This window comes from Eptatretus burgeri, chromosome 17 (assembly GCF_056783735.1).
Source record: "Eptatretus burgeri isolate ZD-2024b chromosome 17, Ebu_testis_v1, whole genome shotgun sequence".
Lineage (NCBI taxonomy): Eukaryota > Metazoa > Chordata > Myxini > Myxiniformes > Myxinidae > Eptatretus > Eptatretus burgeri.
This window is the reverse complement of record NC_140977.1, coordinates 6,661,078-6,687,375: the sequence shown is the minus strand read 5'-3', so window position 1 is coordinate 6,687,375 and position 26,298 is coordinate 6,661,078. Positions and strand designations below refer to the sequence as shown.

The 26,298-nt window shown below is 43.6% G+C and overlaps 1 protein-coding gene and 1 long non-coding RNA gene across 6 annotated transcripts in view; both read left to right on the top strand.

Annotated features, from left to right (window-relative positions):
* The window catches only part of GGACT (gamma-glutamylamine cyclotransferase), a 121,299-nt gene extending 116,361 nt beyond the window's left edge, over positions 1 to 4,938 (top strand). For 3 of the 5 annotated variants that reach the window (XM_085863137.1, XM_085863139.1, XM_085863138.1), the window contains one exon: positions 604 to 2,334. In XM_085863137.1, the coding sequence (XP_085719263.1) occupies positions 604 to 665 (62 nt within the window). In that variant the 3' untranslated portion in view covers positions 666 to 2,334. Of the gene's footprint in view, positions 1 to 599; positions 2,335 to 4,882 lie in introns of those variants that run through there. The other 2 variants (XM_085863143.1, XM_085863140.1) reach the window with 2 other exon arrangements.
* A 5,317-nt stretch (positions 4,939 to 10,255) lies between these two features.
* On the top strand, positions 10,256 to 18,466 carry LOC147009180 (uncharacterized). The gene is made up of 4 exons (XR_015053063.1): positions 10,256 to 10,999; positions 13,519 to 13,640; positions 13,914 to 14,005; positions 17,696 to 18,466. It is a non-coding gene; the product is annotated as an uncharacterized LOC147009180 (long non-coding RNA).
* Positions 18,467 to 26,298: the final 7,832 nt, after the last annotated feature.

Below are 26,298 nucleotides of genomic sequence, written 5' to 3'. Positions count from 1 at the left end.
CTCTGCATCCCTGGTGTTTGGAATATCCGAACATTTTCTGCTGTTATGGAGTCAAGTACTTGTAATTAACAAAGTCCTTATGAACCCATTAACCCTCCCCCCCCCATTTCTGTGATGGACTATGTTATTGAGCTAGTCCACCCATTCCCCTACGGCAGCGACAGGAAGGGTCCTACTATTATCCTGTCTGGGATATGTAGATGACAGTACATCTTGTCTCTGCTCCATTAATCTGTGGTGGACGCGATAAGCATAGCATGCCTCAAGGATGTCGGGATTCCTCCAGATTTCTTCCAGGTTAGTGTTAAACAGCAGTAGCAACTGTTTAAAAAGGCAATCATTAAAACTTCCGGTGGGCCTCTTCCTTCTCACAAAATGCCATGGTAAGCTATTTATCCATGTCAACACGGTGTTTGTCCAAGGAGGAAAATCCCTTTAAGGAGAGAGGATATAATTAATATTAATGCTGACTTGTAATAACATTCATATTATGCTATTATCATTAGTGTTATTATTAATTTTGTTATTAGACGCGGCCTTGGAAGAACGCCATCATTAGCTATCTTAACATGGACTCCCCCCCCCCCCTTCTCCCCAAGGTAGAACACCCCCTTGGAGAGAGAGAGGCAAGTTTAATCGCTGCAACCTCCATCATTAACGCATGAAGACTCATATAAGCAGCTTTGTTCGCTGAAGATCGTTGCTTCTTATCTTGAGGTCCAGCAAGTCGAGACGGCTCTGGTCCGTTCATCTGAGGGAGGCGCGATAAGTGTAGAATGCCTTAATCACGTCGCGTTTCCTCAAAACCTTTTTCCAGTTTAAAAAATGTAAATGTACGTTGAACAGAATTCACCGAAACATTTGTGGTTTTAATATCTTTTACATCTAGAAGGTGTGCCCCATGAGAGCTATGATAACCTATTATACACCTCAACATGGAGTTCGTGCATGGTGCAAGTCCCCCTTAGGGATGAGGGGAAGTTAAATTGCTACAACCTCCATCGTGTAACCCTTAGTACTCCTGTGAAGTTTGGTTTTGAGTAGATAAGTAACCACTGAATGTGTTGCGTACAAAAATATGGACAGACAGAGACACCAAAATGCGTATTTTATTAAGAAGATAACTACATGTGGTACCGGCTTCCACCACTTCCGGGAGTATGAATTAATTATTATCCCCATGTTGTTTTTGTAAAAATCGGGGAGAAATTGTAATCGGCTCTGTCTGTCTGTCCGTCCTTCCATCACGCTATCTCCTAAACGGTTGGGCAGAAATTCACCAACCTCGGTAGTTATGATCACCACATGGCACGAAGGTCCTAGAGCAGTATCATTTTTGGCCCTGCACCCTGTGTCAGGGTCAAAAGGTCAAATACCAAAAAAAAGCAATTACAGGCACATTTTTTTTATGAAACTGTATATGCAATCAACATTGGAGGACACATGAAATATGTGACGATTTTTTGGGATTTTACCTTCGGTTCATACCCCAGGTCACAGGGGTCAAAGCAGAAGAAAAAAAAAATACTCAAAATTTGATGTTGGGTCATTCCTGGTGGAACCTTTTGCCATTTTTCATCCTTTCTTTAGGTGGGAAGCATGGTGATTTGCGATGGCACGCCATCGACTTCGCTGTAGTTTTATTTTATTTTACCCTGTAAAGCACCCCCTCCCGAGTACAACGACCTGTTTTCAAATGATTCGGGAATGCATTGAAATTGTATTTGGGAATGCATAAACAAACAAACACTTGTATAACTAGAGAGTTCATTGAACCCACTACCCCACACAGTCTTGAGAAACAATGACATGGGTGGGGTCTACGAGCGGCAAATTCGATCGGTCGTGATGACGTAAAAATAATGCTGCAATATTTTGTCCAAGTACTGCTCGAGGGAAGGATTTTGAAAGTGCCAAAAAGGCGATTTGTGTTCGAGTGTTCAAGTTTATAATTAAATTGAAATAAAATAAAGATTTTAAAGGTTGTAGAAATTTTTTTCCAGAAACATATCACCGTTGATGCAGTATCTTTTACACCACCTTATTTAACACGTAACATTAGTTCTTAGTGCCTGTTGTTTGTGTCCTTTATGACGTCCTTAAAAAACAGCAAGTTTCCTGTTTGGAATGATTTTACATGTTGTTAAACTGCCATAAAGGCAGACAGGAAAAAAAATTTCACTCCTCTCTGTGCATGTGTGATGTTTGTGGACCCACTGACAGACAGACAAAGTGAACCAATTGCTGAACCCACTTCTCGCTTCGCATGTGAGGGGTAATAATATATGGTATGATATGATAACTGCGTGAAAGTAAATGTTTGTGGCAACAAAATTGGCTATGTTATGGTATTTGTGTCGACCTCCTCGACATTGTGAGCGACGTCGCAACGCACCACTTTTCGTGAAATGTCCAATGTGCTGTTTCCATAAGGATTGCTGCCAAAATTTTGCTCTTCCGTCTGAGATGGAGTCTACTCCTTTGATTGGTGCTTCAGGTGTCACGTCGTCTGTAACTGGCCTTTTCCAGGGCCGAGGTTCTTTAATGGATCGGCCGACTGATTATTATTGGCTCGTCGACTCTTATTACAAATCTTGTTTTCTCATGTTGGCTTCACTGTGTCGCTCAAAGCAATTTCCACCTTGTTGTGAGAATCAAACTTGCCAGGCCTTTTTTGCATTGTCAAACCACATGATGATTTGTTTACCTCTCCTGGTTAGAATTAATCTCTCAGTGCTTGGTGTGGCATCCCGTGTACGCAGTATGAAAGAAACCATGACAAAGGCTTTCGTACTCAAAGTCTGGAGGTCATGGACGAAATGCCACCGGAGTGCAAACCAGGGGTGTGTTCCGTTAGCAAGTGGCTTACTGTTGCTCTCCAAGCTAGGTTTTCCATATCAACTGCTTTGCAAGCTGCTCGCCTAGCCGCTCACCAACAATGGGAGGGTCCATAAATATGCTTGGTCGGGAGTTTCTCCTTCTGACTCCCCATTTATCTATCTTTCTCTCTTTCCCTCTTCCTCGTACCTGAAAGCCGCTTCCAACACCATAAATCCGTTTGAGGAAGTTGTCACAAGAGGATCGAGTAAAACTCAAAACGACGGCCTGGACAGCATTTGTTCAGTACCACTATATATGGCATTGTTTCCATGGAGACGACTATGTTGCTAAGCGGTGCCAAGCACTCTGTTCTGTTGGAGTGCCTGCTTGAGCACTTTGAATCAAAGATTTTTTTAAAAAAACAACAATATGGCTGCCGAAACATGTGACCGATGACGCCATCAATTTTTTTTTTCTATTAACCAATTTATCCTGAGATTACCCTCAAAAATTTCCATACTGATTGATTGTGGTGTTCTATGTATGCAATTATGACGTCATAACGAAGGCACCCATGACATCCTGAACCAAAATCAAATCAGCTTGCTCTTGTCATACACCCAACTCATCCACCAAGTTTTTTTTTTCATAATCCATCCACAACTTTTCTGAAATATCGTTTTTGGCTCAATTTCTCAACAACGGTGAAGAATCACCGATGAAAATAAGAAAACTGTCGAATCCGGATCCGGATTTGGATCTTCACCAACATCGAATCAATTTGTCCTCGTCACACACACTTGTCCACCAAATTTCATTTGAATCCATCCACAACTTTTTGAGATATCCTGTTCACAGACAGACAGACAGACAACCAAACAAAGACATTATGCAGACAATGATGCCTGCGAAATCCCGAAAACGAATTTGACCATAAAAATAATTGAGTAACCTAATATGCAAATCCTCTTCAAATTTCAAGTCAATCGAATGAAAAGTGAGGATTTTGGGAACTCCACCTTAGCTGTTGTTGACCTTGGTCTATTTTGACCTTTTGGCTTATGTTGACCTCAAAAACAATTGGTGGTTGAATTAATTGACCTGGTGTACAAATCCTCTTCAAAATTTAAGTCACTTGGACGAAAAGTGAGGATTTTAGAAATTGCACCGAAGTTGTTGACCGTTGGCCGATGTTGACCTTTTGACCTCAAAATCAATCGGCTTCTTGCTTATGACCAACTCTACCATTTTGTGAAGGTTCATGAAGATTGGTTTAAAATTGTGACCTGCAGGCAATTGACGTACAAACAGGCAGACAGGCAGACAGACAGACAGGGGTGAAAACTGATGAACATCTCTGATCGAGTGATTGTAAATAAACTTTCGTTTACACAACGTTAAACTTCACAAAATGTTTAATTTAAACATTTCATTTCAACGGTATTGGTGGGCATTAAAGATCCTACGGTGTCCTTCGTAAATAGGAGGTGAGCTATCGCCTGTACCATGAACAAATTACAAACTTTTTGCCCAAACCATTTAGTCGAGCGTCAGGCCTGGTTAGCCGGTTCATGAAAAACGTGGGCCACAAACTTCCCTCGACCAACCCCAGAAGAACGTGCGAATCATTCTGGTTGTTTGCTTCTGTATCCATCTTGTCCACCCCATGTATCCTGTCCGACCCATCATTCCTCCCCTCATCCCTTCGTTCTCCAAGTCTCTCTCTGTTTTGTCCCTCAACCCTGCTGTTGGTATCCCCCCCTCTCTTTCTTCTGTTGCTTTTGTTCTGTTGTGTCCTGATCCGTTCTCTGTTCTCGCTCCTCCATGAGCCTCGACCTTGTATGAAGAAAAACTAAAACTCTGTGATGCAAACATAAGTAAATGTTCTCCATGTATTAGTATCATATAGCATGGACCTTTACTATCACAAGGCGCTTGAACCCGTGGAGGCATCACACCCTGATGTAGATTTTACGAAATGTGGAGTCCATCTTGTTGCAGCTCTTGGGTATTACTTGGCTGAGATGAGCGTTTTCATGGCAACCGATCCGTTTGTTTCCAGGTGTGTTTGATGGTGTTCATAGAAGGACTCCATGCGGGTGATTCCATCTCTTCCAGAGACAAGTGGTTTTTGAGAATCTTCCGGGAAAAGAACAGGAACTTAGAACTTCGTCAAGGTCCTGGCACACTCTACCAGCCACCAACGAATGTTAGCAGACGGGAAGCCGGATTAACCGGCCGTAAGAAAGACGGCACACACATCGATGACTCGCCTTGCTGCCTGCGAAACACCAGGATGGCAGTTTACAGCTGAGTCGGGATTCGAACCCAGGTAAACATTTACGAAGCGAGTGCACGTACTTCTCGGGTGCTGACTATCCTTCCGACGCTCAAATCTCTCCTGCAATGCTCTTGCAAAAGAAAAAGTAAAACAAAAACACCATTAGCAAGAAGTGTTCCCAAAGGCCCGATGGATGAAACGATATTTACTGCTGCACTTGATTATACGCAACCAATTAACGATTTTATGATACAACATTAAGCAAAACAGAGAGAGTGTCACTCACTGATAAATGTTGTTTTAATATGTGGATAAGTCTCTGATGTGATTGTATACCCCCATTGCAGTCTGGAAAGTGGCGAAGATTTCACAATCCATTAATGAGGCAGCGCGTTAATGCCTTGTTGTCGGAAAGGCAATTAGAATATGAGAAATTAACTCGACAAAGACATCTCGGGCACCAACAACACGTACACAAAGTTTTTGGGTGATCGAGATGTGAATCGGTTTCTTTTTTTTGTTGTTGTTGTTTTCAACTCGAACTTGCCGTACAATTAACCGTGCACTTAACCATGCGTACAATTAACCGTGCACTTAACTATGCGTGTAATTAACCGTGCACTTAACCATGCCGTATAATTAACCGTGCACTTAACCATACCGTACAATTAACCGTGCCGTACAATTAACCGTGCACTTAACCATGCCGTACAATTAACCGTGCACTTAACCATGCCGTACAATTAACCGTGCACTTAACCATGCCGTATAATTAACCGTGCACTTAACCATGCCGTATAATTAACCGTGCACTTAACCATGCCGTATAATTAACCGTGCACTTAACCATGCCATATAATTAACCGTGCACTTAACCATGCGTATAATTAACCGTGCACTTAACCATGCCGTATAATTAACCGTGCACTTAACCATGCGTACAATTAACCGTGCACTTAACTATGCGTGTAATTAACCGTGCACTTAACCATGCCGTATAATTAACCGTGCACTTAACCATACCGTACAATTAACCGTGCCGTACAATTAACCGTGCACTTAACCATGCGTATAATTAACCGTGCACTTAACCATGCCGTATAATTAACCGTGCACTTAACCATACCGTACAATTAACCGTGCCGTACAATTAACCGTGCACTTAACCATGCCGTACAATTAACCGTGCACTTAACCATGCCGTACAATTAACCGTGCACTTAACCATGCCGTATAATTAACCGTGCACTTAACCATGCCGTATAATTAACCGTGCACTTAACCATGCCGTATAATTAACCGTGCACTTAACCATGCCATATAATTAACCGTGCACTTAACCATGCGTATAATTAACCGTGCACTTAACCATGCCGTATAATTAACCGTGCACTTAACCATGCCATACAATTAACCGTGCCGTACAATTAACCGTGCACTTAACCGTGCACTTAACCATGCCGTACAATTAACCGTGCACTTAACCATGCCGTGCACTTAACCATGCCGTACAATTAACCGTGCACTTAACCATGCTGTACAATTAACCGTGCACTTAACCATGCTGTACAATTAACCGTGCACTTAACCGTGCCGTACAATTAACCGTGCACTTAACCATGCCGTACAATTAACCGTGCACTTAACCATGCCGTACAATTAACCGTGCACTTAACCATGCTGTACAATTAACCGTGCACTTAACCATGCCGTACAATTAACCGTGCCATACAATTAACCGTGCACTTAACCGTGCCGTACAATTAACCGTGCACTTAACCATGCCGTACAATTAACCGTGCACTTAACCATGCCATGCACTTAACCATGCCGTACAATTAACCGTGCACTTTACCATGCCGTACAATTAACCGTGCACTTAACCATGCCGTACAATTAACCGTGCACTTTACCATGCCATACAATTAACCGTGCACTTAACCGTGCCGTACAATTAACCGTGCACTTAACCATGCCGTACAATTAACCATGCACTTATCCATGCCGTACAATTAACCGTGCACTTTACCATGCCATACAATTAACTGTGCACTTAACCGTGCCGTACAATTAACCGTGCACTTAACCATGCCGTACAATTAACCATGCACTTATCCATGCTGTACAATTAACCGTGCACTTATCCGTGCCGTACAATTAACCGTGCACTTATCCGTGTCGTACAATTAACCGTGCACTTATCCGTGCCGTACAATTAACCGTGTACTTATCCGTGCCGTACAATTAACCGTGCACTTATCCGTGCCGTACAATTAACCGTGTACTTAACCATGCCGTACAATTAACCGTGCACTTAACCATGCCGTACAATTAACCGTGCACTTAACCATGCACTTATCCGTGCCGTACAATTAACCGTGCACTTATCCGTGCCGTACAATTAACCGTGCACTTAACCATGCACTTATCCGTGCCGTACAATTAACCGTGTACTTAACCATGCCGTACAATTAACCGTGCACTTAACCATGCCGTACAATTAACCGTGCACTTAACCATGCCGTACAATGAACCGTGCACTTAACCATGCCGTACAATGAACCGTGCACTTAACCATGCCGTACAATGAACCGTGCACTTAACCATGCCGTACAATTTACCGTATCATACAATTAACCATGACGTCGAATTTTTTTATTTTCTTGTATACCTTGTCGAGGCTCATGTGAGAGCTAACACACAACACACAACATGCGGGACATGAGACAAGAGGGGAGGGAGTGGGAAGGACAAAATAGTGGGGAACAGAGACATTAGGAGATCTGTGGAAGGGAGAGGGATGGGACAGGGAACATGGGGAATAGAAGATGGACATTACAGGGACTTTCAGGAAGGAAAGCAGGGAATTTGAAGGAGGTGGGCTTGGGTGGATTATCGGGGGTAGAAAAGATCGAGGATTTGGATGGGGATGATAGGTGGTGGTGAACAGCTCTTTTGCAGGCCTGGAGGGAAGAATGGGAATGAATAGAGTGAGGGAGTTTAGTCCAAAGGCGGGAAAAAATAGGAATGAAGGAGTGAAGGTGAGCAGTGATTCGTGATTTTGGTAGTTTTACCAGAAGGGGGTTGTTGGCGGAAATGTGGTGGGGACAAATCGCAGAGAGAGCAGGGGGGGGTGAGGCTGGAGAGGAGACGGAAGAAGACAGAAAGACCACCGACCAACCTGCAGTGAGAGAATGAGAGGACCAAAGACTCAGCCTCATTGCGGGAGATGCCAATGATCCGAAATGCCTTGCTTTCTACAGTGTGAAGCCGAGAGAGGTGGGAGGCAGGAGCACCAGCCCAGAAGGGAGAGCAGTACTCCATCAGGCTGCGGACAAAAGCTTTGTAAGTGGTCAGGAGCTCAGGTGGGCCGAGGAAGGATTTTGCACGACGGAGGATTCCCAGTCGGCAACTGGCTTTGGAGGCGAGGTTTGAAATGTGACTTTCCCAGGAAAGGTCATGGCAGATAGTGAGACCTAGAAGCTTGAAAGAAAAGACTTCTTCCAGAGGATTGTTGAGAAAGTGGATGGGGGGGTTTTGTAAACGGTCCTTTCGAAGAGACATAGTGAGAGTGTGAGATTTGTCCGGATTGAAAGACATGTTCCACGTATTGAACCGGTTTGTGATTTTATCCAGATCTGCAGTGAGCGAAGAAGCTGCTGCTTGCCGGTCTGAGGGATGACCGATGGTACGGCAGAGGGTGAAGTCATCAGCAAAGAGATATAGAGGATTTTCCAGAGAGTCGGAGAGATCTTTGATGAAAACCAGAAAAAGAACAGGGCCCAGAATGCTACCTTGAGGAACTCCAGCCTGGACAGGAAGAGGGGATGAAAGAACTCCATTTAGGGCCACACGGTGACTGTGACAGGAGAGGAAGTCTGCGAGCCATGAGTGGAGATGGCCTTGGATACCATAGGAAGAGAGTTTGGTGAGCAGGACAGGGTGCCAGACTGTGTCAAAAGCACGTGATATGTCCAGGGATACGGCTCGGATTTCCTGTCTGGCATTGAGGACTTCCATCCATTGTTGGGAGAGCAGAAGCAGCATATCCAGGGTAGAGTGACCTGGTCTGAAACCAAATTGATGATCAGAAATCAAGCCATTGGAGAAGAGAAAGGATTTGATGTCTGAAGCGATGATGGATTCCATAACCTTGCTGATGATTGGGAGAAGGCTGATTGGTCTGTAGTTGCAGGGATCTGTTTTTGCACCTTTTTTGTGCAGGGCAGTGATGTTTGCTGATTTCCAAGCAGATGGCAGATGACCTTGAGCAAATGAGAGGGTGAATAGAACAGGGAGAGGGTGAGCAAGAGCAGAAGAGCAGGCTTTGACGACACATGGGCTGATGCCGTCTGGACCGGTTGCAGAATCTGAGTCGAGGTTTGACAGCAAGCTCTCCACCTTGTCAGGAGAAAAGGACACAGAGTCCAGGGACAGTTGGGCGCGACTGGGTAAGGTGGGTAGAGAAAGTGATGGGTTTTGGACACAAGGTTTAGCTGCAAACACCGAGTTTAGGCATTCAGCTTTTTCACATGCGGTATCAGCCGTGCGGCCATTTGAGGTAAGGGAGGGATGGAGGGGGAACATACACCAGAAACAGATTTGAGAAACAGATTAGATGAGAAGATAGAAGTTGGTCCATTTTTTCAGATGGTGAGGTGTAGATGGAGTCATCACTGTTCGGTGGACGGTACAGTACACATATAAACATGAGGTTGGAGTGGAGGGGAAGCCGTAGCCAGAGGTATTCCTGGGGGTGTGGGGGAGTGAGGGCAGTGCATGGAGAGTGAGGAATAGTCTTTGATGAAGAGAGCAACTCCTCCACCAGGACGAGGCTATCTGTCATACCGGAGGAGGGAGTAACCAGGGAGAGATACTTGGGAGTCAGACACGTCTTGGGGGAGGAAAGTTTCTGTTCCGCAGATTATGTCTCGTTTGTCAGTGGCAACCTGTATGGAAAGATCTGAAAGGTTTGAGCGAAGGCCACGGATATTTGAGGTCCACACTTTTAATGAAGAGGGAGGGGAGGGGGAGGGTAGGACAAGGGACGAGGGGGGTAAGTAAGGAGGGTTGTTGAAAGAGTGTGGGGGATTGCAGAATAGCTAGGGGAGGGGGCCGGATGAGGAGGAGAAAAGGCTCTGTGGTACTGTGGGAGAGGGGGTACAAGAGAGGGGGAAGAAGGCAGTTGAGGATTTGAGGAGGTGGAGTGAAGAGATGGAGGTGAGAGCGCAGTGGAAGGAGGCAACTTTGTGGATGAGAAGGGCGGGGCAACTTTGAGAAGGATGAGTGAGGGGGATGAATGGTGGGAGAAAGGTGAGGGGGGAGTTTTTGAGAGAGGTGAGAAGGAGGCTTGGAGGGAGAAGAGTGGGATGGTTGCTTTGAGAGTGAGGGGTGAGAGGGGTGAGTTGGCACTGAAGTTGGAAAAAAAGAATGGTTGATGGAAAGCGAACATTCATAGCAAACTGGGGTTTTTTAAAGTTTTCGGTCAGAGATGCGATTTAACACAATTCTTGATGGATGCAATAAAGGCGAATCCAGAGAATGGAGAGAAGAAACGTTGTAACAGTTGGATTTTTTAGGCAAAGTATGAAGGAAAGGTCGAATCGAGAGCAGTCTGTTTAAATGGGAGAAGAGTGGTGCATTATGATACAGTAAATAGTACCACACGTGTGAAGGAGGAAGATGAAGCATTATAAGAGATCGTTATTGTTATTATTATTATTATTATTATTATTAATGTTTGAGAGAGTTTTCAACAGATTAGGTCATGGAAGTGTTGTAGAAAAAATCGAGGAAGAAGAAGAGAAGAGGAAGAGGAGATGAAGAAGATGAAAAGGAAGAAGAAGAGGAAGCAGAAGCAGAAGAATAATCGAGAGTCGTGAGTGAGGAAGGAGAAAGGTAGCGTTTTTATTATTATTATTATTATTATTATTATTATTATTATTATTATTATTTTGATTTAAGATACAAAATAGAGTGATTAGTTGGGAGGGATGGGGGACGTTAGGAAAGTGGGGAAGATAGAAATTGAAGGTAATGGGGAGAAAAAACAAAACACGATCGTACACCGAGGGGAACCGGTAGGCCTCAAGTCTCAAGGGTAGGCCTCAAGCGTCCGGTAAGACAAGGTCGACAAAATCTCACAAAATAGCATGATTTTTGAAACAAAACTGAACTAGGAACACACAGGAACATGTAAGTGAGAGAATAAACAGTTAAAACGGGACAGATAATGACCGGAAACTTAACTTTGAGATTGTCAGCAGAGAACCCTGAGGGAGACCTGTCGACGCTCCAAACCCGGAACCGGAGATTAACCATACGATATGGTATCGTATATACCATACCATATCGTACAATTAACCATATCGTACAATTAACCATGCCTTACAATTGACCATACAATGAACCATGCCATATGATTAACCGTATAATCAACCCTGCCTTACAATTAACCATGCCTTACAATTGACTATAATTAACCGTGCCTTACAATTAACCATGCCTTACAATTGACTGTATAATTAACCGTGCCTTTCAATTGACTGTATAATTAACCGTGCCTTACAATTAACCATACAATTAACTATGCCTTACAATTAACTGTATAATTAACCATGTCTTCAATTGACCATATAATTGACCATGCCATAAATTGACCATACAATAAACCGTGCCATACAATTATCCGAAAAATTTAACCTTGCCATACAATTAACCGTGCCATACAATTAACCTATAATTTACCGTACAATTTACCATACAATTAACCAAGCTATACAATTTATCATACAATTATCCAAAAAATTAACTATGCCACATAATAATTAACGGTGTAATTAACCGTGCCTGACAATTAACCATACAATTAACCATGCCATACGGTTAACCGTATTATCAGCCCAGCCTTACTATTAACCATGCTTTACAATTATCCAAAAAGTTAACTGTGCCTTACAATTAACCATACAATTAACTGTGCCATAAAATTAACCGTATAATTCACCCTGACTTACAATTGACCATATATAAACTGTGCCATACTATTAACCGTATAATTAACCCTGCCTTACAATTGACCATACAATTAATTGTGCCATACTATTAACTGTATAATTAACCCTGCCTTCCAAACTGACCGTGCCATTCCATTGAACATCCAATTAACCATACCTTACTATTAACCATGCCATACAATTAACTGTATTATTAACTGTTTCTTACCATTAACCGTGCCTTCCCAATTTACCACACCTTGCAATGAACCATGCCATACAATTGACTCTACAATTAACCATTACTTACAATTAACTGTGCCTCACAATTAACCATGCCATACAATTAAGCATTTCTTACAATTGACCGTGCCTTACAATTAACTAATTAACCAGGCCTTAATTAATTGGCCATACCTTCCAAGTTGACCATACCTTACAATTGACCATGTCATTTTACCATACAATTAACCGTGCCATTTTGATTGACTGCGCCCTGCAATTAACCGTGCCATCTGATTGACTATATCGTCCTATGACGTCACAGAGGGCGACCCACGATGTAGGAATTTGAGGGTCGGCAGTGATGGCGGTACCTGGGGAACTTTCCATCGGATTGCATTTCAATGTTTTCTCCAATACAAGGCTAAATCAATGAATAAACAAGAAAAATAGCAACCAGAGATTGTAGACCCTCACCACGACTTGTTTTGTGTGGTTTTTGTGTAGTTTTGTTGTGGTGTATTTTGTGTGGTGTTCGTGTACTGGTGTGTTACGTAATTAATAAGACATCTATCTATAATTCCAGCAGTGTGTGTGTGTGTGTGTGTGTGTGTGTGTGTGTGTGTGTGTGTGTGTGTGTGTGTGTGAGTGTGAGTGACCGCTGTTTCTCGACAACCGCTGGTCCGATCTAATTGAAACTTGCCAGGTATATTGCCGGGGCCCTGTGGATGTGGCTTTTCAAGGTTTTATATTAATCGGACAAGTGCTTCCCAAGTTATGGCCATTTATTTACCAACCAATGACAAGACACGTTGCTGCGTAGGCGTGGCTGATGGGGAAGAGAACCTCAGCCGTGTTCCCCATTACGGGTTACAACGTACGGACTTCCGGATAGTGATGATTTAGTGTATTCGAATAATTTCTCGATTTCTTATGCGCATTTATAGATAAACACAATGCCCCAATCCAGTCGTCGTTTACGAGAGTGAAGAAATGGCCTGTGTGGTTGTTTGAAAGTTTTTTTGTTTGTTTTTTTTGCACGTACGTTTTTTTATTTTTATTTTTTCTCTTCTCTTCTCTTTGTGTTTTTCCTTGCGATGACATTGCGAAAAGGCAAAATATGTTGGCGCTAATTGAATAATTGGCCATTAAAACTAAATTGCGAATAATCGAAACTGTGATATGCCAACTTCCGGACAGTGAGGACATCAAAACATTGGCAGATCCAGCAGCCTCCGCATTCTTGCCCTGGACGAGGAAACAAAGAAGAAGCGCTGTTTCCTCAGCAATATTGTTTATGAAGAGGTGCTAACGAGATAAAGGTGTGTACATGTAGACAATTTTTATTATTAGTTATTTATTGAAGGAAAATTGTCCGAAAATAATTTATCAAAAAAAGTGCACAACTTTTTTTTTGTTTCCAAGTGTCAAAACGGTGTGGCCTTTGGAAGTGTTAAGGAATTCAGCTCTACTCAACATGCTTGCCAACGAAATACATCTCATTTTGGTGGTCTGCTTTGCAAACTTTTTTTTTTTTTAACTATTTTAAAACTAAAACAATTCGAACATGGAATACCTAATGACTGTACTTTCAGGTCTCCTACAAATCCTATCCTGTCGCCTCACCATGGCGTAGGAGTGGCAATGGTCAATGGCAGCGAATGGCATGGCCAGCAAAGACAGGGAGGTAAACTTGATTTTAATTTGGATATTAATTAACTCTGTATATGTAAGTATCACAACAGTTGTTACTTCAATGCAAGCGATAATTCGCGGAATGCATATGAACATTCCGTACAGGCACGCACCACTTCCGGATAGTGATGACTTACTGTATTCTAATAATTTCTCGATTTCTTATGTGCATTTATAGATAAACACAATACCCAAATCCAGTCGTCGTTTACGAGAGCGAAGGAACGGCCTGTGTGGTTGTTTGAAAGTTTTTTTTTTTTTGCACGTACGGCCACGCACGTACGGGCATGCGACAGCGAAGGAATGGCCTGTGTGGTTGTTGTTTCTGGCACGTGGTTTGAAAGTTTTTTTTTTTTTTTTTGCATGTACGGCCACACACGTACGGGCATGCACGAGTAACTATAAATGCCACTTTATAACTGCTGCCAGAAATGACCGGGTACCAAGACATCCTGCTTTGATGCAACCCCGCTTTGATTGGACATCTGACCCTGACCCATGACATTTTTGTTATTATTCAATTGAATTTAGAATGGGATTAAAAAAAGTTCAATTCAAATCAAATGGGAAACCAAATAGTCCTGCATTGGAGTAACCAGAAGGAACCCAAACAAGCAAAAAGCAAAAATGAAGTCATCAGGAGGAATGTGGATAGGATTCACATTTCAGCTGCGACTCCTCGACTCTCAAACCCATCCAGGCACAGCCAAATGAGCCTTTTTCAAAAAATCCATAAATAAACCAAAAAGAACCCAGATCTAAAAATTAAATAATTCGGGCTGCCAGACCATGTGTTTGATCAAGTTGAAATTTAAAACTTATATTCCGCATCACTACTAGATCACAATTCTGTAGTTTCACATCGATTGATAAAGCAGTTCCAGCGAAAACATTATTTAATGTTTTTCTTCAATTCAACCATGGGACATCAATTATTCCTTAACAATCATGTACACGCATGCTTTGGGGAACATTTGTGTGAAGTTTCGCCTCCATCTGTCCAGCCGTTCTGGAGAAGAAGATTTTTTATATGTTTGTGGGTAAATCCAATATGGCTGCCAAACCATGTGATGTATAACACCATGTGTGTGAACTTTTTGTTCCTCATGGGTCGTTTTTTTGTGTAAAGTAAATATGTGTAAAGTTTTTCCTCAATCTGTTCAGCCATTTCAGAGAAGATTTTTGAAGGTTTAAGAAAAAAAAGAAACAATATCGCTGCCGAAACACGTGACCGATGATGTCATCAAAAAAATTTTGTGCACTATTTTATCGCTAGATGACTTTCAAAAATTTTCATACTGATCAGATGTAGCGTTCTTCATATGCAATTATGATGTCTTAAAAAATAATCAAACTCATTCCCCATGAGGAGTACTTGCCATGTGCCAAGTTTCAATTTTTTCCTTGTTGTGGTTTCAGAGATACAGAGGTCCAAAGTTTTTCCGTTTCTCCAACACGGCTGCCACACCACGTAACCTATGACATCATAATTACCATTAAAACATTCTACATGAGTAGTTGTACCTATGGTGAAAATTTCTTCTCAATCCGACAAGCGGTTGCAGAGAAAAACACAAAAGTTCTGTGCGGACAAACAAACAAAGAGACAGACAGACAAACAGACAAATAAACAAATAACAAACAAACTGTTTACTTTGTCGCACTTTTCCCAGAGGACATTTTTTATCTTCTGCGCCTTCATAATTTTTCAATATCAGCAGACTGCAGCTGAGGTTCCTCATTTTTTAATTATTATTTTTTACAATAGACACCAGGGTTTATTTATTATCGCCACAACCCCCTTCCCAAACTGCATCTTCCACCGTGTAGTGAAAGCTTTATGTATGTCATCACACACAGGACAAAGACATGAGGGGTATATAAATACGTCATTGCACGTTGGACAAGAACATAAATGGGAGTATGTCTCCATGCGGGACATCAGGGGTACATACAGTGCCTTAAGAAAGCATTGAAACCCCTCAACTTTTGTCACATTTTGTTGAGTAACAGCTTGAATTTAAATGGATTAAAGACAAAAAAAATTGTCACTGATCTGCACAAAATACCCCATAATGACAAAGTGAAAACAATTAAAAATGAAAAGATGAAATGTTTTGCATCAACAAGTATTCAACCTCTTTGCTATGACACTCCAAATTGAGCTCAGGTGCATCCGATTTCCTTTGATCATCCTTGCGATGTCTCCACAACTTGATTGGAGTCCACCTGTGGCCAATTCAATTGATCGGACTTGATTTAGAGAGAAACACATCTTTCAATATGAGGTCTCACAGTTGACAGTGCTCGTCAAGAGAAGAAACTCCACCACGAAGTCCAAGGAACTGTCTGTAGAACCACGAGATAGAACTGTGAGGAGGCAGAGATCTCGGGAAAGGGATAAAACAATTTCTAGAGTGTTGAAAGTTCTGAATAGCACAGTGAGCTCCATTGTTTGGAAATGGACAGAATATGTAACTACCCAGACTCTTCCTCGAGCTGGCCGTCCGACCAAACTGAGCAACCGGGCAAGAAGGACCTTTCTCAGGGAGGTGACCAAGAACCTAATCACCACTCTGACAGAACTACATAGTTCCTCGGCTGAGATGAGAGAACCTGCCGGCAGGATAACAATCTCTGGAGCACTTTATGGGAGAGTGGCCAGACAAAAGGCACTTCTGAGAAATAGGCACATGTCAGCACACCTGGAGTTTGCAAAAAGGCACGTGAAAGACTCCGAGAGCATCAGGTAAAAGATTCTGTGATCTGACAAGATGAAAATTGAACTCTTTGGCCTGAATGCAGAGCGCGACGTCTGGCGGAAACCGAGCACAGCTCATCACCCATCTAACACCATCCATACTGTGAAGCATGGACATGGCAGCATCATGTTATAGGGATGCTTTTCAGTGGCGGGTACTGGGAGACTTGTAAGGCTAGAGGGATCAATGAATGGAGCCAAATACAGGCAAATCCTTGAGGTGAACCTGCTTCAGAGTGCAAAAGACCTTCGACTGCGGCGAAGATTTACATTCCAACAGGACAATGACCCCAATCGTACAGCCAAAGCAACACTGGAATGGCCTCAGAACAAGAACGTGAAAGTCCTTGAGTGCCCCAGCCAAAGCACAGACTTGAATCCCATTCAGAATCTGTGGAAAGACTTGAAGATTGCTGTTCACCGACGTACCCCATCCAACTTGACAGAGCTTGAGCAAATCTTCAAGGAAGAATGGGAGAAAATCCCAAATCCAGATGTGCGAAGCTGATACAGACATACCCAAGAACACTCGAAGCTGTAATTGCTGCTAAAGGAGCTTCTACAAAGTATTTACTCGGAGGAGGGGAGGGGGGGAGGGGGGTTGAATACTTATTGACGCATGACATTTCAGCTTTTCATTTTTAATTAATTTGTAAAAATTTCAAAAAACACGTTTTCACTTTCTCATTTTGGGGTATTTCATGTAGATCGGTGACAATTTTTTTTAATTCAATCCATTTTAAATTTAAGCTGTAACTCAATAAAATGTGACAAAAGTTGAGGGGTTTCAATGCTTTCTGAAGGCACTGACACTGTATATACTGTGTGTGTATACATATATATATATATATATATACATGTGTGTGTTTGTGTGATCACACAGAATAAGGATATTGGTTGTACGTATGTCATCGCATGCAGGATACGGACATCAGGTGTGGGGATGTCATCATACACAGGATAAGGACATCGGGTGTACGTATGTCATCATACACAGGATAAGGACATCAGGACTCAGGAGTGTTGTGTCATCCAGAGAAATTTGTGAAACCAGAGTTCATTTTCCCGTTGAACTACTTTTCCTGTTCCTATTCTTTTCCATTTTTCTGCGAAGATGTACCATGTACTCCTGATCGGTGAATGTTTGCAAGTTTTCAAGGTTCTTAATAAGAATGGTTTTTCCAAAGATCTGCTCTCTTAGAATTCCTGTTCATATCCATCTGGGATTAGGTAGGCAAGCTTTAACTAAACCATCAACAACTTCATATCGTTTCGAGCCTTATGCGAGCGATTCAGTGGAAGAAGGTGGAAGTGTTCGTGAAGATGAAAACGCTGGTCACATGATCACTTCAATTCATTAGGGTTTGATTTTCCGTTCAATTAACGATTTATAAGCAAGGGAGGGATTTTGTAATAATTAATAAATTGCTTGAGCAGAAATACCCATCATCACTCGACATCACAGGCATTGCCCAGGCACAATCGGACACTGCAGACAAAATAGGCAATGAATGCATCTTCCCACCATCGCAGGCGGACCAGGTATCTTGTATGTCACAGGATCGTCCCGTTTCATACTCTCCCCGGACGCCATTTCTGTCCATGCCGCGTCCCACCGTTATGTCCGTGAGGTGTTGATGTCCCTCCCTCGTGGATGTGGGATTGTGAAGGGCAGGGGGATTGTGAAGGGTGGTGGTGGACTGGTTGTGGGGGGATGGTGGTGGAGGGGGGTGTGGGATGGTGGTGGGTATTGTGGGGGTGATGGTTGTAGGGGTATGGTGGTGGTGGTGGGGAGTTAGGTGTGGGATGATGGTGGGTGTTGCGTGTGGGTGATGGTTGATGGGAGATGGTGGAAGGAGGGGGGGGGGCGGTGGGGGACAACCTGAAAGTTTTAGCATCCCAGGTCAAATCCTCTCGGAGTCTGAGTAGATGATACATACATAGTTTCCATCATATTAATAGACGGTGGTTCATTTGATTTGTAGAAATTTGTGTTGATATAAATAAATAATTATTTTCAGGTGCTCTTGTGGTAACTGCCTGGCAATGGCAACAGGTGTTTGATTCACTGCTCAAATCACCAGTGTACATGTGCTGGTGGCTGGGTAGAGACGGTGTTACAGTTTCGAGCGACGGCTGTTTCTTCCGCTTTGCCCAGTTTGGCGGGATGGCATCCTCTCTCAATTATGGCAGATAATCTCAAGATCTAGCCATCTCTGTTGTTTCATAACGTGTTCAGTTACATGTTCCGAGCGCAAAAGCAAACATTTTCTCGGCCCAATCCACACTCGGGTATTTCAGACAAACCTCGTCCAATTTCTGCCAAACTTAGGGTGTTTCGGCCATTGGTGTCGGATGATTAGGGTATTTCAAAAATGATTCGCCGTTTCAGTTAAATCATATCACAATGTAACTCGGACACAGTACAGATCTGGTGGTCTACTTCCAGGTGTGACATCACGGCTAATCTGAAGAAGACGAAGAAGGTTTTTTTTGTATACATTGTCGAGGCTCATAAGAGAGCTAACACACAATGCACAATAAGAGGGGCAGGAGAGGAAAGGACAAAATAGTGGGGGAACAGAGACATTAGGAGATCTGTGGAAGGGAGAGGGATGGGGTGGGGAACATGGGATAAACAAGATGGACATTACAGGGACTTTGAAGACCTTACACGACAGGGAACTTTCAGGAAGTAAGGCAGGGAACTTCGATTTTTAATCAGAAATTTACCTCCTTTATAATCCGGAAATCGGAATAAGACATCACGTCAATTTTGTACGGTAACAAGGGATAGATTAGCGTTGAGGTGGTCTGAGTGGTTGGGTTCCCCTTTAACTAATTTCTCCTGGATTCCCACTTGGATTCTACTACTGTGAAATCACTAGTCACCTCCAAACGTGTTGAATTCTTCTTGAAGACCCTCTGAGCCATTTGAAAGATTCCTGGGGGTGTTAGGTCTGTTTCTCACACGATGTCTCCTGCAATTCCAGTCTGACATTCTATTTTGACCTCTCTCGGCCTTACTGCCCCAACATTCTACATTATTTGCTCCAACTCAGTCAATCTGGCCAACAAGGTGGCAAACCTTCCATCTGGGTGTTTCACATTTGGCGGACTTCCTGGTGAAGTCCCACGTCTGGCATTCGCGACTGAGGTTTCTGGATGATTCCCCTCTATTGTTCAATTCATGAGATTTGCCCTCTACTGTTGGACTGTGACCATACATCTGACCAACGTCATTGGGTATCGAGGCCATCCAGCCTCTGTTCTAATTTCCAATGATTGTCGGGGATTGTCGGGCCAGTTGACTAATGTTCTAGCACAAGGCTTTCTTGTGTACAAAGTCAAAGTATGTCGAGGAGCAAGATGAAAAACAAAGTGAAAAGGCAAGAAATGTAGACACTACATGTCACCAGTGGTGATTGGCATACGTACACCACTTTCAGCATCATTGACAACAAGCCAACAACAGTAAATTGTAAATGACATCCTCAAGGCCAAGGTCATCCTGAAGCAGCCAGCCATTTGACAAGAATACATCTCCAAATGGCCATCGTCTTGCCATTGGTGTTATAGCTCTTATTGTCGTGATCTGGAGGAGCCTAATTGGTTATTAAGACGAGAATGACACTCTGTAGAGCACGTACCTCCGCCAGGCAGAACAGATTGCATTTCGTATCCCACTGAGAGGTCGGATCCGGATTTGGATCTTCACAAAAATGTAATCAATTCGTCCTTATCGCACATCCAACCTGTCCACCAAGTTTCTTCTGAATGCATCCATAACTTTTGAGATATCCTGCTCACAGACAGACAGACAGGGATTGAAAACGTAACCTCCGTCGACCTTCAGTGGCGGAGGTAATAAAAACGTTACGACTGGAGAGTGAATTGCATTCCAATAAGGAAAGGAATTTTTGAATCCAGCCTTCAAAGAGGTCTGCAAATTCCTGAAAGTCGTTGGTACTCCTACAAATTATTTGCGCTTTCATTCTCATGGGCATGATGAAGCATTTTAAAGGCACACCAGTTGCATTAAGCGTAAAGGGCAGGGGTGTGGACGATAGGGGAGCGGCGGGATGGAAAAGGGGTGAAATGAAGATGGATCAGAGGTCAGTAGGGAGGGCTGGAGAGAATGACAGGAGAAGGAGAGAGGAGAATTATCAATGGAATCCTTTCATCTCCTCTCCCTGTCAAGGCTGGAGTGCCCCAAGACAGTGTTCTGGGCCCAGTCCTATTCCCTTTCTTCATCAATGGTCTGTCTGATTCTCTGGAAAATCCCATTTATCTGTTTACTGATGACTTCACCTTCTGCCGTGACATCCCTCATCCTTCAGACAGGCAAGCAGCAGCCTCTTCTCTCTCTCTCTCTCTCTCTCTCTCTCTCTCTCTCTCTCTCTCTCTCTCTCTCTCTCTCTCTCTCTCTCTCTCTCTCTCTCTCTCTCTCTCTCTCTCTCTCTCTTCAGACCTTGATATTATCACAAGCTGGTCAAACACTTGGACAAATCTTTCAATCCTGACAAATCTCACGCTCTCACTCACTCTCTCCCCCACCGCAAACCACATCTACTTTGTTAACATTCCTCTTGAGGAAGTTCATTCATTCAAACTTCTGGGTCTCACAATCAGACATGATCTTTCTTGGGCAAACCACATTTCAAAATTGGCCTCCAAGGCCAGCCACCGACTGGGCATCCTCTGGCATACAAAGTCCTTCCCTGGCCAAGCTGAACTCTTATCCACCTACAAGGCCTTCATCCTCAGCTTGATGGAGGACTGCTCTCCCCTCTGGGCTGGCTCTCCTGCCTCACATCTTGCTCAGCTTGATGCTGTGGAAACCAAGGCCTTCAAGATTATTGGAATTTCCCACGATGAAATTGAATCAATGGCTCTTTCACTTTCCCATCGTAAACAGCGCGGTGGTCTCTCTGTCTTCTACCGCCTCATTTCTGGTCTTGTACCCTCTGCTCTTTCCGTGCTCTGTCCCCCACCCCTTCTGGTGAAACTCCCAAAATCCATTCTCACTATTCCTTACTATTCCATTCTCACTATCACTAGAATCAGCTTCCTTCCTCAATCTCTTCTATCTCATTCGTCCATTGACAGCAAAAAGCTTTTCAACGCCATCAAGTCATCACCTATCCACAACCATAATCTTTTTTTTACCCCCATTAACCCTCCCCAAGGCCACCTCTTTCTGTGTTAACTCTTTCCTTCCACTTCTGCAATTGAGAGCTTGTGGCTGTACCCATCTCTATCACCCCCTGTGTCCTCCCCTTTCTCCCCTTCTCTTCCCCACATCCCTCATTTCTTCAGGTTTCCCTCTATTTTGTCCTTCAACCCTGCTTTTGGTCTGTTGCCCTCTCCCCCTATTTCTACTGTTCCATTCCTTCTGTTATGTCCTGGTCCATCCTGTGTTCTCGGTCCTCCACGAGCTTCAACACTCTATACAAAAAAATAGAGGTGCAGGTGGAGGTGCAGACAGAGCTATGGAGAAAGAGAAAGATCTCAATAGAGCATTACCTCGGACCACCACCAAAAAGGAACAGCTTGCGATGGTTCCGTGTATTTTGATTTTCATCTTGAGCTGCAAAGAGTCTGAGAGCACAAAACAAGAAAATGTCACCTTCTACTTTCCTGTGCACTTTTTTACGAGGAGCAATTCCCAGGTGGAGCCGTCTTCGGCATCACCATCTTTCTCCGAGAAGAACAACCCGGTCGGTAAATGATATGCTCGCTTCGTGCTGTGCTGCTTGATAATGAACTTTTTCAGTGGTGCAGTAGATTACATCGTGTCACTAATAAATGCCCATAACACATACGGTGAAGGCCTCATTGCTGTTTAGCTCTGTCCCATGGCGCTGGTGGCAACGACGCGACTCGCACGCAAGCTGTAAGCCTTTTCAAACTGCACACTTCCACACAGCATGCCACGGAATCCCGTTATGTACAGATATATTGGAAAAACTTTACTTTCCGTACCTGGGTTTCTGGGTGCAAACTTTTCAGGAAGGCCTCCATCAAAGGTGCGTGCAGACCCAGGGTACCTCCTCCAACTTGTGACCTTTTGACCAAAAGTTTTCACGAGTATTTCTTATTGGTGACAAAATGGTTAAAACCATATGTTTTATCTGTCGACTCACTGAGAAGTAAACTGGGCTATTCCACAACAACGTAGTCAAGTGCACTGAAATTATCTCTCAAGGTGTGTACACCAGTCGGTGATAATGGCTGCAGGTTTCAAGGAAAGCGTTTGGGGTTTGAGACTACTCTTCATTCTGAGGGAGTTCGATGGGATTCCAATCGAGAACCTGAGAACTTGGAAACCCCTTTCCTCAAAACTATGGTCACGTTGGATAGCTCAGTTTACTGTGGCTGACAGGATGGCCTGTGGGTAAGCACACTCGCCTCGAAGATGTCTAGCCTGGGTTTGAATCTTGACCCACCTAAAACTGTCATCCCGGTGTTTCACAGGTAGGGTGATTCATCAATGTGTGTGCCATCCTTTGGATGGATGTTAAACGGGCGTCCAGTCTGCCAGCATTTGTTGGTGGACATTAAACATCCCACAGTGTCGTTCGTGAAGAGTTAGCGAGATATTACCAGCACCCGAAACAAATTATAATGTGCTGCCCCAACCAGCAGTGATCACTTCATCAGTGGCACAGCCACATCCTCAGCCAATGATGCTACCCTGCAGTCTTGTTCTGCATACGAGTGAAAAGGAAGACTTCATCCAATGTAGATCGATTTGTGTGTCACTGAGAGTTTTCTGTTCTAGAAATTACTGACTATCGTTCCTTGAGTTTTAGGATCAAATGCAATGTTGATTGCTTCCTTTATTTTCGCTAAAAATAGTCACTGTTGTCCATTGTTGATGCAATTCTGTGAAATATCCAACATGGAGAAAGAAATAACAAACTGAGACGTAGAAAAGTTCCGGCATGCTCTCTCGGGCCTATGGGATACCGTCGGAATTGATTATTCAACCGTACCGGCCCTGGAGTGGGACTTGAGGTCTTCTATTCCTGGACGCAGACTTCAGATGTAAAGATTTGGACTTTGAGGCCTTTTGACTCGATCAAGTCAATTGCAAGAATAATTCCTTGAGTCGTTGTGGAGAATATTCCACTTGCCATCAATTTATTCCTTCTTGAAATGGCAGGAACATCGCTTGTTCTTGGGACAAGACCTGTGATCCGGTTGCATCAGCGTTTCCCTTAATCCATAGATCTGGGGATTGCGAACAGTTAGAAGACGGCCTGTCCGAAAGGTCTGATAACGCTCGATTTGATTTCTTTCTGGAAAGTCATGACTGATGACACTGGGTGCTGAAGGACCAGATGGGACCAGAAGCTCAGTGACTGAAAAACTGACCTCACGATTCCTCCAATTCACTTCGGGTTACTATCAAAGGAAATGCTGGAAATGCCTTTTCAGCTGTCGGAACTAAATAGGTCCCGGGATCACACCTTTCAACTTGAGCAAACCCCAAGACCATTGATGACTCTTCTGTTAGATTATGTGTTTTCTCTGACTATATTCAAGGCAAGCACGTGATCCCATAGACACATTTGATTGGTTTTGAAGCATGTCACACCTGTGAATTGCATCCTTGATGGTATGGACCCCACAGGTTAGTAAACGTTTTCTCTGTAGGATGTCCTTTTCCTCTTAATGTCACGGACTGTTTGCGATTGTGTTGCTCCGACAGCTTTATTGGAGCTCCGATATACCACGATGACATCACATGATCAAATACCCGAATTTACATATTTTTGTTAAATATTGTTACTGTGTGTGTGTGTGTGTGTGTGTGTGTGTGTGTGTGTGTGTGTGTGTGTGTGTGTGAGAGAGAGAGAGAGAGAGAGAGAGAGAGAGAGAGAGAGAGAGAGAGAGAGAGAGAGAGAGAGAGAGAGAGAGAGAGAGAGAGAGAGAGAGAGAGAGAGAGAGAGAGAGAGAGAGAGAGAGAGAGAGAGAGAGAGAGAGAGAGAGAGAGAGAGAGAGAGAGAGAGAGAGAGAGAGAGATAGAGATGGTGGGACCCTTAGTTAGAACTGTTAAGATAGTATGGTCTGTGTGCTCGAGTAGGGTCCACTCTCCATTGTAAACAAGGACCTGTTACCTTCGAATCGTTCTATCTTTATGTGCACCAAGAAAGGCAGTGTTGTGACTGATAGAAGATAGCGAAGGGTTAAGATTGTGAATTGTATGCTCCTTCCTATCCGGTGGAAGATGAGCGCAGGACTCCATCATACTTCGCGCTTGGACCGGTAAACCTCAGGTGGGGCCCGCCCTGGTATATTGATCGATTTTGCCCGGCAGCAGGGTTGTGTTCAGTTATCAAGCAGCTAGCTAGCGCTTGCCAAGGCAGCCGTCCCTTATCAAAGGTTTCGAATGGAGTGCTTGTAAGGTACTTGGCGAGCGTTCTACAAGAAACGTGGTCACTGAACACACCCCTGGGCCACCACACTGGAACATGAGCATTATTTTTACTAATTTTTATTTTATTTAAAGTCAAGGCTTGTGGAAGAGTTAGAACACAGAATGGATCAGGACATAACAGAACAAAAGGAACAGGAGAGAGAACAGCAGAAAGATGGCAGTGGGTGGGGTGAGTGGAACACCAACAGTCGGGCTGAGTAACAAAATACACGGAGACAGACAAACGAGGGATGTGGATAAGAATGAGGGGGTAGGGAAGGATGCAGTGGGTGGATAAGATGGATACAGAAGCAAACTCTCAGGAAGGAAAAACTTGAATTTTGAGGGGGATGGGAAGGGGCGTTCCATAACGGGTATAGAAAAGATCATGGTTTTAGAATGGGGATGATCTGAGATGGTGGTGAACAGTTGTCTTGAAGACCTGGAGAGAAGAATGAGATTGAAGAGGATGTGGAAGTTTGTTCCACAGTCGAGAAAAAAGATAAATAAGTGAGTGAAGGTGAGCAGTGATTCTGGATTTTGGGAGTTTCACTTGGAGGGGGTTGATGGTGGATCGTGTGCGCCCTGCACACACTTTGGGGAATGGGGGGAGGACAAAGCATGGAGAGGGCAGAGGGTGCAAGACCAGAAAGGAGGCTGTAGAAGACATAGACCACCGACTTGTCTGCGATGGCAAACTGATAAGCCCGTAGACTCTGCTTCATCGTGGGAGATTGCAATGATCTTGAAACCCTTGGATTGGTGCCATGAAAGCTGCGTGCTATTGGTGGTGAAGCTGCACTTGGGCGGTGTGAACACCTGCCCCAGGGGCATCTAATGGCCAATTATCGAGCTGGGCATGGGCTTGGAGGTGCGCCAGTGGGTGGGTCCACCTGGATGGATAAAATGGGAGTATGGGCGCAAAGAGAAGTTATGGCGAGAATTTGTGTGATAGGATAAAAACGAGTCTTTGGAGTCTAGCTTGGAGTTCGATTTGTTGTGGCGTGGCATGACATCACCACCGTTGGAGATCGATTTGATGTGGCATAGCTTGGCACCCTTGTGGGATGAGCATCACTCTGAAAAAAAAGACTTCTCG